Consider the following 11,523-nt stretch of genomic DNA (forward strand, 5'->3'; position numbering starts at 1 on the left):
GAAAGATTATTCCTTCATAAATCTCAAATTCGCTCCTATCGTACTTAGAAAAGATTGTGTCAAAAACAATTATGATTAATAGATATAATGATTTTAATGTGCACTTGGATGGTAATATTGGAATTTGAGTGAGGATTTCACTTGTAAAATCAGGATGGAGGAACTTTGGCCAGGCCCAATCTACCAATAAAAAATATATATATTATGAGGTAAAGAAAACGAAGTAACAAAAATAACGAATAATGAAAAAGCAAAAAAAGAAATCCGACCTGCCGGATTCGAACCAGCCGACCTAAGGATTACTACTACAGCACCACCACTACCTACAGTCCTCCGCTCTACCAACTGAGCTAAGGTCGGTTTGAATGAAATGGCTAACTCATTATTATATAAATACAGTATTATAGTAAATTACAGAGCTATTGGTTGGTAACTTATTTTCAAATACCTATTACATTGCATATTGCCTACCTAATTGCTGTATGAATCCTTGCAAATCTAAAATATTTCTACAAAATTAAATGTAAAATTATTTTTTCTTAAAATAATTATCACACAGTGATTGTATGTGTCTCATCTCATGAGCCATTTTATCAAGTATTCCACCAAAATATTGAGATAGTCACCCTTTTCAAAAAATCAAGAGGTCAAATTACTTGGAGAAAATTTTCTCTAAGTTCTCATGATGAACATATAGACCAATTTGTTGTATAACATAGTAGGGTGAATTTTCCATGAGGCTCCTGTTGTTGAGGACATTGGAACAACTTGTTTTTAGTCATCAGGTATTATTATCCAACATTGCCCCACATGAATCAAGATTTTTATAAATTTGATTCCTTCACGGATCCAATTTGGTGTCAAAAACAATATGTTGGTGTGTGAATAGAATTTCACCTTTCAAAATGAGTCATGTTATTTGTTTTTCATTCCATGTTGCACATACTTAATTTTATATATATATTTTTACATAGTTTATATAAGACGTATATGCATTTTCTGTATGGTGCATGAAGCTAATCTGGTGGGATTTTTAAGGGACTATAGAAGAATGTGATGTTTTGAGGCGGTTCGATTCGATTTTATTGAAAAAAATTGGTTCATAATCATCGACGTTCGAGGTATTTTAGTATAGTGCTATTTTTTTAGTACCATCAATATTCTTCATGTTTTATATCTGTATTCTAAAAAGGAATTATATTTTACAGAAAATGTAGCTTGGAAGTAAATAACAGTGCAAAGAGATAACATGGTTGGCAGTCTAGATAATGGAACTAAGTGTCCATCTTGGGCATTTAACGTAATCAGCGCCAAAACTTCAATCAATTGAATTCTGGAAAATGATGTTTTCTCTGTTGTACAAACCATTCTTAAGCTGCAATTGAATAATACTATTGCCCGACCCGATCCGACCCAACCCACTCGAATTGACACTCCTACGAGAGACCTTCATCGTTCAAGAAACCAGGAAACTCGGTTCAATACCATCCTCGTGACGCCAACAAAGTGGCAGACACATTAGCTCGGATGGCTATTCATTTCCGGACGTATTTGGGTTTTGAGATTATATACCTTTGTTTTTGTAAAATAAAATGATGTAATTATAGATTTGGTTAACTGTTAATTCAAGCTCAATAGTGCTTTTTTAAAAAATAAAAAAATAATAATCACGTAGCTTATTTAATAGAAGTAAACAGAGACACATACATATGCATACATACACAAATATATTGGCCATATGGGGTCAGCAAGCACATTTCTCATCACAACCAAGAGATCAGGAATAGAGGTATTTGTATGGAAATATTCGAATTTTAGGAATATCACAGTTCTTTCTGGAACGTAAATAGCCATGACAGAAATCCAATGTTCTCAATAATTTGCACATTGTTGACGACAGAGGCCCGAATAACAGAAGCTGTATACTTGTAAATAACTTGATGAACGGATTGTTAATTGAAGTCCGAAGAACAGATTGTTAATTGACGACAGAGGCCCGAAAAACATAACTTGCATACATGGAAAAACTTGAAGGGACGTGTATCAGAGAACTCCAAAGAACGGATTGCTAATTGCACTGTTTAACTCACTTCCAGCAGAATGTAGCACCGCAATGTCAACTTTATCTCTTGGCAGAAACAAGAATTCACCTCCCTCAATTTTCTCGAATCCACAGAGTTGGAGAAATTCGATGCCTCCTTGAAGTTTTCCAACTCTCTCCTGCCGAGAGCAATCAAATATGATTGTTAAGACATTATAAACAAGGATTTGCTCTTAAAAAGAACGAAAAATGGGTTTATTAATCAACAATCTTCCATGGATATCTTGGAGACGAATCTAAGATGTGAATAAAAGTCAAATATGGCCATGGTATCTTCAAAACTACCACTTGCCACTCACTTCCAGGGTGGCTATATGGCATTTTAAAGTCTGTGTAAAGTGAAAGAAGAAGAAATGTCTGCATCGAGTCTGATGTCTTCATATTTCATGCCAAATTTAGCCATTACAGATGCGCCATTCACATAAAATTTTAAATCTTCAATAGCGTACTCACAACCGTGGGTTCAGTCCCTTACTGATGTGGAATATGTGGCCTGCTCTAATGCACTGGGGCCTCATGCCACATGATGTCACCAATAAACATGAACTAAGTTATGAGGAGGCATCATTGGCCTCTACTTTTCATACGAAAATTGGAAGTAAGGACTGTTATGGAAATTCGTTTCATTTATGGATGCAGTCGAGACAAAGACCAACTGAAAAAATTTGGGAGGGGGAGAAAAGATAGAAAAAAATGGGTACTATAACATTTAGAAATGGAAAAATGAGACACATTTGAGGAATAAATGAATAACTAAAAAGAATAATCAGTGTCACCTGAAAATTAGCATTGCTTAGTCTGATTTTACGAAATTTTTCCTCATTTGGATTTGTTGCTACATTCTTGGCGAAAGTTAAAAGTGTGTTGAAAGCGGCCTTCACTTTGGCATCATCATCCTGGAGCAAAGTAAACAAAATATATGACACATAATTGTTACAGAGCATATCATTCCATATAGTCACATACAAAAGTATTTTACAAAATTAAAATGGAAGTACCATTGTGAATTTGGACCTGAAACACAAGAAGTCCAAAACACGCAAATACAGCATTTTATCAAAAAGATTTATCATTCACCGAAACAGATAAAATTATATTGGTTTCATCTTCACCCTTCAAGCAATAAACCATCTTCACCCTTCAAGCAAAGAATTTATACTCTCTCCGACAGATTTTATACACGGAAACACATCTTTTTGCTCAAAATCCACATCTTATTGTTAAAGTTTTCTTCTTTCCGTTTTTCACCAGTTCCTTTACATCATATGAGCGACTGGAACGAGTACAAAAAACTTAATCAGCTCTGAACTTTTTTCAATTGGATTATTTTCAGTTTCAATCTTCTGAGTTTTTGCATGAATTCACCTTTCTAAACTCATCCTTGCGTTGGTTGTTAAATTCAACATGCAAGCCACGGAAATTACTACCTTGTGATTCTGTTTAAGCGTTCGTAAGCACTCCCTCATTTGCTCTGTCTTTGTAGCTGGCCTTACGGGCAGGGAGCTCTGCAATTTATTTTTGAGAAGAATAGCTCAGGGCAAGATATCACAGGGTAAATAGGAAATGAAGCCGGCTATGTAAGGAAACAATCAGAATAAAGCAAGACCTTTTTTTCCTCTGTTGGTGGAGCTGAAGGTTTTATAGCAGCCGGATCTTCTGGTGGCAACCCAAGCTTCCTTCGTCTTTCTGCCTGTCAAACATAGATGAACCATTTCAATATAGAAACTTTAAGCTAATGATTAAAGTTAAGGAAAAACAAGCAAAAGAAAGTACTCTAAAAATAATAGTTCACATGTATGTTGCCTTGCACAAGGCCGACTAGAATACACTAGCAATCATGAAAGGAAACAAAGTCTTCTCCCAGACTTTTAAACCACAATGTTTGATTGTTCAAGTAAAGAGCCTAATTCTTATCAATAAATTCAAGATGTTGAAAACAAAGGAATGATTAAATGAAGACAAACAGATGTTGGAGGGAAACTGTTGAGACCTTGTCTTCCTCCAATTTTTGACGAATTTTCTCTCTTGCCCTTTTTTCTTCCTCTTTCTCAGCTTTTCGCAAAGCTACCATACTACAAGAGCAAAGTAAAGTTCCAATTCAACTAAAACTATAATTATTGATGCCGGGTAAAAGGACAGAATTGGTTGCAGACCGCTTTCTTTCATTATCTTCTTCAATGCGCTTTGCTTCAAGCAGTTCCCTACCAACTCGAACTCTTTCCTGTCATTTATGAAGCCATACTAGAGAAAATTAGGTGATTTAAATACAATCCAATAGCAGATACAGCAGAAACTACAGCTAACATCAATACAAGATAAACCATACTTCTGAGACGAAATGTAAAGTAATAGAAAATGTTTACAAATAGAATAAAGACAAAAACTTTAAAAAGAAAAACATAGTGTTCCATTTAAAGCAAAATAACTCCTATACGAGGATACATGAATTATCAGAAAAGTAACAACAAATTTACCTTCTCTCTTTCTCTCTCCTTTTGTTTTTCTTCCTCTTCTTTCTTTTTGCGAGCTCGCTCCCTGCAAGTCAAAGGGGTTATAAAGCCAAATGACACAAGGAACTGAAGCAAATAAATAATGCAATCGATCAACATAAATCAGTCCATGTCATAAAGAGAAAAACATCTGGAATATGTGGGCATTAAAAGAAACTCTAAGGATGACATCATATGCATATGACAATCGATAATTCTAGGGAAGGCAATTCCATGACTTCCCCAATTCCATTAAAAGTTCTTTGTTCAATTGTTCTAAAAGAACCATAAGTTATTTTATTATCTGTAAGTCACAAAGATGACTAGTTCGTAATCAAGCTAGTGCAACTACAATATAGACCCCAACGATTATCTAAGTTCTCAAATTTTTTCCATTAAACTTTAACTACCATACACAGCGGCTGAAAGTATAGTGTACAATGACCCTATCAATGTTTGAAAAGCAAATGAATTGTATCAACGACAAAAGAATAAAACAAACAATTGTAGAATTCCAATAACAAAAAATTACTTCAATTCTTGTTGTTTCTGTTTAATCTCCTCTGGTGTCAGGAATGGCTTAGGAGCATCAGGTTTCTTGGAACTCACAGGTACCTACACGTAAGTAGGGGAAAAAGATGACATGATGGTAGTTCCAACCAGTAATAAAAACAAAAGATAGTAATTCAGTAAAGTGATTACTCACAGGTCATGTTGGGTATTTTTTGGCGTGTTTTGAAACTATGCATTTTGGAGATTGTGATGTATGTCTTGTTTTATTTACTGAAGAAACACCATTTTATTGCTGTAGATGCTATACCATGATAGCATATACTGAGTCAATGATGTTACATCAATATTTTTGGTTTTTTAATGCAGATAAAATAAAATATTTTAAATTTTTTATCATGTAGTAATAAAGTTTTTTTTACAGAGGTGATGAAAAGTTGGAAACAAAGCCATGATTACGTAGGGACACACAAAAATAAGATGGAGGAATAATTTTGCAAGATTGTAATGAAGAATGAAATGTATGCTTGGCTTTATTTAAGGAGAATGAAAACACCCAACAAATATGCATCCAAACATCGCCTAAGATCTGCCAATCAAGGAAAAGTGCATGGAATCATCTGAGTATGACTTCATGAAAGGATATTAAAACAAACTCCATCACAGTATATATTCTGCTAAGAGGGAACAATCATAAATCTTTATGCAGCCAGGAACAAAAGAAATCATCTATAAAGAAATTAGACCGGGGCTAAGCCAACAAAACAAGCTTGAATTTCACTGATTTGATGAGTCAATTAAAATATATCATAAAAATCGGAACTAGTCAAACCAAAAGACATTATAAAACAATTTGAACAAAAGACCTGAATATTCTTTTGTCAAATAAAGTCAAAATCTGGCAATTTGTTGACCTTGTTGTGTACTTAAAGTGAAAGAATAATCTTTTATGAAGAGGATTTAACAATACGCTCATTGACATAAGTGTTACAAACATAAATAACAAACTGCTATTTGATGAACAGATTCATGAAAATAATATATTAGACAAATGATTTCAAGAATAGTTCATTTCAAGTCCAAAATAAATAACAGTTAGCTAGCATTAATTGGAAAAGTATTTAGATTTAGTTAACAAAAAAAAAATTCCAGCAGCATCCAAAGTTCTAAGAATTTAGGTCTATACATTTCATAATCTTGAATCTTAATCCTACAAGATCTGACCCATTTACAACCAAGCTCTTAAACCAAAACATATGATAATGTCATCAGCGGAATAATCCTATGACTGTATAGCAAGTCACACTTCTATCAATAGTAGCAACCATTTATGCCTCATCGTCCTTATCATATAAGAATCTGCGCAAAAAAGTAAGAGCAAAACAAATGGTCTTCTAATTCCAACTTTATGAGTCATACATTATTGATGAAAAGGGGGTGTGAAAGAAAGAAATAAACAAGTGGACATAAAGTGCCGGTTACACACAACAATTCATATGAATGGCCTTTTGTTAATGTAGACATAATATGCTACACACATATGTACATACCAATGGCATTTGGTCAATGTCTGAGTCATTTTCATGTTCAACTATCCAATTCACAGCAGCCTCTGCACTCACATTGCCTATAAAATATGATAATATATATTGACGGAATAGCAATTTAACTTAGATGATGATCACAAATTTAAAAACAAAATAACAACAATATTTAGAAAGAAACTCAAAATCGTGTGAACTTGTACAACATAAATTTCGTTTTCTGAAAGGTAAATTAATGAGATATAGTCATGTATCTTACGTAGAAAATACTCACCTGAATGATGAAGTGCACGAATTGTCCTCTCTTTAGGAAATCCCATTTCTTCGAGTTCCTTGAGTAGCTCGTGATTCACTTCCGGAACAACCATTTCTAAGACAGAAAAAACATCAGGAAGCAAATAAGTGCAATCTACACTCTCACAGTGCAGCTAAGCATAAGTACCGACATTAGCATGAGAAAAAGACACTCAACTTTCATCTGATGATCTGAATATTCATTTTGCATTGGTTGTCCCTCGATCAGAATTCAATTCAATCAAAATCTAAAGTGCAGTTCATACTTCCGAATGAAAAACTGGATGATAAATTTAAATGTGGTCGTACATTTTTTTTAAAAATATTTCCCTCTAGATCATAATTTTGGCAGCATTCCATGAAATCAAACTGTATATCTCATCAAATTCATATTCTACATGAGATTCACCAAAAACTATGAGTTGGCGAGTGGCAACAGACGGTAAAGTACAATTTAAATACCTCCACATTTAGAATTTAAAGAGGTAAGCCATACACAGGCACTTAGATATGTGCCATTAGCAATATAATCACTTGCAAAATATACCTTCCTGCTGAGTACCACTCCCATCGCCAGTCTCCTCCATCTCCACGTCCTTCTGTGGCTTTGGAGACTCCAAACTTATTGGCTTAGTCGACTCAGAAGTCCTATCCACAAATTCCGTGTGACCTGTTCTCTTAGTATGCAAATCACTGTCCTAAAGTGGTTTGAATTCAACTAATTAGAAACACCACCACCCAAAAGCTTACATAAAAAAAGCACTGAGCAACAGCGACCTAACACTTGTGATATGATAATCAAGATTTTCCTAAAATTAATACAAGGGACTAATATATCGAAACAAGCAACAAACGAGTGAAATAGATCGGTGAATTACTCAAGAAACACACCGTTTTTGAACGGCAAGGCTTGCCACAAGCGGAGCAAACGAGATTAAGTACGGCCTCAGTCGATTCCGAGAAATTAGTGTGTTTCGTCAGCTCAGCATGCTCCTGCGCCTCCTCCACTGACTTCAGTAGGGTTCCGCAGTCTCCGCACATCAGCGATACACCAGCCATACCCGAGTGAGGCAGTATTCAAATTCCGTCTGTGATTTGATCGCTTGATCTCGAAAATTCAGGGGTTTGAGGGGGAATTGGAGTTGTCCAGGTGAACAAGAAAAAGTTTGGGTTGATTGGAAATGAAAGACATCTAGGAGAAACTGAAGAGGCAATAAATTTAGCTTTCCTCCACAAGTGTCAAAATTTCAAACAACCCCTATATTTTTATTAATTTTTATTTGTATTTTTATTAATGCCCCAATTATATATAGACAAATTGTCAATGTCCTTAAACATAAAACTCACTTTATTTTTTTGCAACGCTCCAAATTCAACGACTGTCCTTACTGTCCCAAGGGTCACCCATCCCAAAATTACCACAAGTCAAGCAGCACGCTTAACTTTGAAGTTCTTATGTGATTAGCTACCGAAAAGAAGATGCACCTTCTTGATATGAGTAGTACATATCAAATCTTTTAACTCCTCCTCAACTGCATAGTCCCATACCTGAACAGTTTCAGAATCCTCTCCTTCAGGTGTAAGATCGGTTCATTCATGTTCCTTCCGCCTAGAAGTCTGCCAGGAGCCACTCATTGTCCGTGCAACCTCATGGCACCGACGATCCCCCCCCTCTTCGGCCCCGGACATCATATTCTTACTCCTTGATACTTTAAAAGTTTGTTTGAGCTATCTAATTATTTAAAATTTCCAAAATTTTTATACATTTCGATCATGTTCCTTAAAGACATATAACCTAAAGACATATAGCTTCGCATGATTTCCAGATTATATACCAAATTATTATTATTATTTTATTTGTCTATCAAGCTTCTGTAAAATAAATTAAACAGTTTACCTCTTTGACCAAAATGTCGTCGGGTTGTATCTACCTGGTTTTATAAACTGCTCCTCTCAGCCTAACCACCCAATAGCAACAAATGGTTCTTGAAGTAGATTTCTTCAACAACACTTAGCACAACCCTTTATCGTTTCCTACAATAAGGTGTATATTAAAGAAGTTTAATTTTGAAAATAATACATGAAAGTGACAGTAAATAATAAATAAAAGTGACAGTAAGCCTTAATTATTTTATTCAAACATACAACTTTTTATTCAAACATAAAACATATTATTACATAGTAACTTTCTGTAAATGAGGATAAATTTATTTAGCTATTTATCGTAGCTGGAATTATAACACGCATAAATTGAAAATATTAAAAATTTTATTTTGAAAGAAAAATGAAGATGTTGAATGATGCTTTCATCTTCCTTCTGTCATGATATATTTAGAAGTTTTGTGGATTTTAAATTCGGACTTTTAACTTATGATGAATTGCATTGCAAGTTGAGGTCGACAACATCTTTTGTTTGGTGTACCACTAGTTAGTAGGTTGTCACATTGTGGTGGTTGAATGGTTCATCCTCCTCCACTGGAGTGGTTGGATCACATGTCTTGTTTACATTTGATGAGAAATCTTTTGCTTTTGTATGGTCTCGGGGGAAAATGTGACTTATGTGGACCTTCACCGCTTGGATCTGTCTCCACATTATGTTTTCGGTCATGTTTGGACCGAAAACTTTCTCGAATTCTGGCTCTTTTTCTGGTTTGGGCATTATGTGCAGATTCTTTCTGACCATCTTCTCACATGAGCAATATTGCAGAATTTCCGACGAGTTTCTTTACTCCCTCGGCAGCTTGCCATTTCACAGAAGATTTTTTTTCTTTTCAAATATTTCTTCTGCAAAGCTTGTAGTTTTTCTTGTCATGGTATTTAAAAAAAAGATCTATTTACAAAATTTTGATAAAACATAAATAGGAACTTGAATTTGTCCATCTCTATGAAAAAAAACCCATTATCCTCATGCTCATCTAGTGGAGGTTTTGTCTTCCAAGAGTGATGAAACAAGAGGTGTTCCATTCTCCGGAGGATCCTTAATGAACTTTTGAATGTTCATGTCTTGTCTTATCCACTTGTTGAAGTGAAAGGCTTCATGTGAGCATTTCTTGGCTGGTTCCGGTGCTGCAATAAAAATGTAAAGCTTCAGAATATCTTCTCTTGAAAAATAATCATTATTTTCCCATGTTTCATAAACTGCTTCCTAAATCCATTTTGGTAGTACTGAGATTTTTAAGAAGCTAGGTGATATAGTATAAACTGAGGTAAGAACCCCAAATTCATACTATGCTTTTACCTCATTGGGATAATAATTTGGTTTCATCCATATCCTATGACACTTTCTTCCTATATCAACTCGGATTGTGGATTGGTTGATATCTATTCTTGTTTTCAGTTTCTCTCAATTCTGTTGATATATCTGAAATGTAGAAAGTATAAGCTTGTTAGTACCAACCTTAAGTTTTCTCTTGTCAATTTGAGGTCTAAGGTTGATCTATCTCTCTATTCAATCCCCGAGGTAAATGGCTGATTTGAAGGCTCGAGATAAGTGTCCGAAACTTCAATTTTTTCTTTGCTTGAATCATCTAAAGATGATCCAAACTTAGTACATGTGCTAAGAGATACTTGAATTCCCTGCTCCAAGTATAAAGCCATATAATCGAAAACTCTCTATTTGGAAAACTAGATCTATTTTTGCAATACAGACCACAACTGAGTACAAGCTTGTAAACAACTTGTAACTCGATCAGAGATAATGTTCTTATCAAATTGTTGTAGCCTACCCGCAACTTTTGCATTTACGACAAGCTTATTGAACTTGGTTTGATGCATTTCAAGATGTTCCTCAAATGTCTCTGCATTTTCATGATGACATCAACATTAACACTGTCCATATCTCATTAAGAAATATGAAAAAAAAATTCGTCAGATTTAATGATAACAATATCAAAAATATATAATTTTGACACAAAGTCTGCCATTTTAATAATCTAGACTTCTCGATTTTATATTCAGTTCTATTTTCAAGAAAGCTTTTACCAATGTAATATGACATCTTACAGCTTCTATATCTGATAATAATCCACTGTAATATCTGCATGGTTGTTCTCTTTCTGGTGTGAGCTTTGTAAGAGTCGCTGCCCACTAATGATCATTGGAATTTGTATATAATATCATATCATCTTCATCTTGAGTTAATAATCATATTCAGGAGATTTTTCGAGTATATGACGAACACATATTCCTTGATTACATCTGACGAACACATATTCCTTGTCTTCCTTAATTTTAAGGTTGGCTTGGAGTTGGTTTCTGTCCCACCATGTCAAGTGATCTTCATTATATTTTTCTTTGATCATTTTCTTGACATTTTCTAGGGATAATTTTGATTCAAACTCTACATCCTTCTAGTATAAAGATATTTTGAGGAATTCTATTTCTTCTGGTTTGATGTTTTGATCTGCTCTTAATTGAAGCATTGTTTCTCCAAACTTTATAAAATCTTTCATTTTTGGGTTCAGAAGTTTTCCTTCATCACCACGCTTGCTGCGAAATTAGACTGAAAATTTTCTATAAAATGTCTATATTATTTTCTGGACTATGACTTTGTGAGCACATGGTGTTGTGAACACTAATATTCCAT

At 34.4% G+C, this 11,523-nt stretch overlaps 1 protein-coding gene and 1 non-coding gene across 2 annotated transcripts; both read right to left on the bottom strand.

The window, feature by feature from the left end:
• Positions 1–263: 263 nt before the first annotated feature.
• TRNAY-GUA (transfer RNA tyrosine (anticodon GUA)) lies at positions 264–360 on the bottom strand. The gene is made up of 2 exons: positions 324–360; positions 264–300 (listed from the first exon to the last, which is right to left on the bottom strand). It is a non-coding gene; the product is annotated as a tRNA-Tyr (tRNA).
• A 1,368-nt stretch (positions 361–1,728) lies between these two features.
• Positions 1,729–8,172, bottom strand: LOC142547615 (uncharacterized). The gene is made up of 12 exons (XM_075655987.1): positions 7,830–8,172; positions 7,486–7,636; positions 6,919–7,014; positions 6,651–6,727; positions 5,123–5,205; positions 4,576–4,636; positions 4,255–4,322; positions 4,092–4,173; positions 3,708–3,791; positions 3,529–3,606; positions 2,878–2,997; positions 1,729–2,220 (listed from the first exon to the last, which is right to left on the bottom strand). Exons 1-12 carry the CDS (start codon positions 7,995–7,997, stop codon positions 2,044–2,046), a joined length of 1,245 nt encoding a protein of 414 aa, XP_075512102.1. The 5' UTR covers positions 7,998–8,172; the 3' UTR covers positions 1,729–2,043.
• Between the last annotated feature and the right edge of the window lie 3,351 nt (positions 8,173–11,523).

The sequence above is a fragment of the Primulina tabacum genome, chromosome 5, assembly GCF_025594145.1.
Source record: "Primulina tabacum isolate GXHZ01 chromosome 5, ASM2559414v2, whole genome shotgun sequence".
NCBI classification, from domain to species: domain Eukaryota; kingdom Viridiplantae; phylum Streptophyta; class Magnoliopsida; order Lamiales; family Gesneriaceae; genus Primulina; species Primulina tabacum.

Coding starts and splice junctions, on each gene's coding strand:
- LOC142547615 (XM_075655987.1), bottom strand. CDS start 7,997: ATGGCTGGTGTATCGCTGATGTGCGGAGACTGCGGAACCCTACTGAAG. Junction 5,206..6,650: donor ACATTGACCAAATGCCATTG/GTATGTACATAT, acceptor ACTTACGTGTAG/GTACCTGTGAGTTCCAAGAA. Junction 3,792..4,091: donor AAAAATTGGAGGAAGACAAG/GTCTCAACAGTT, acceptor TATGTTTGACAG/GCAGAAAGACGAAGGAAGCT.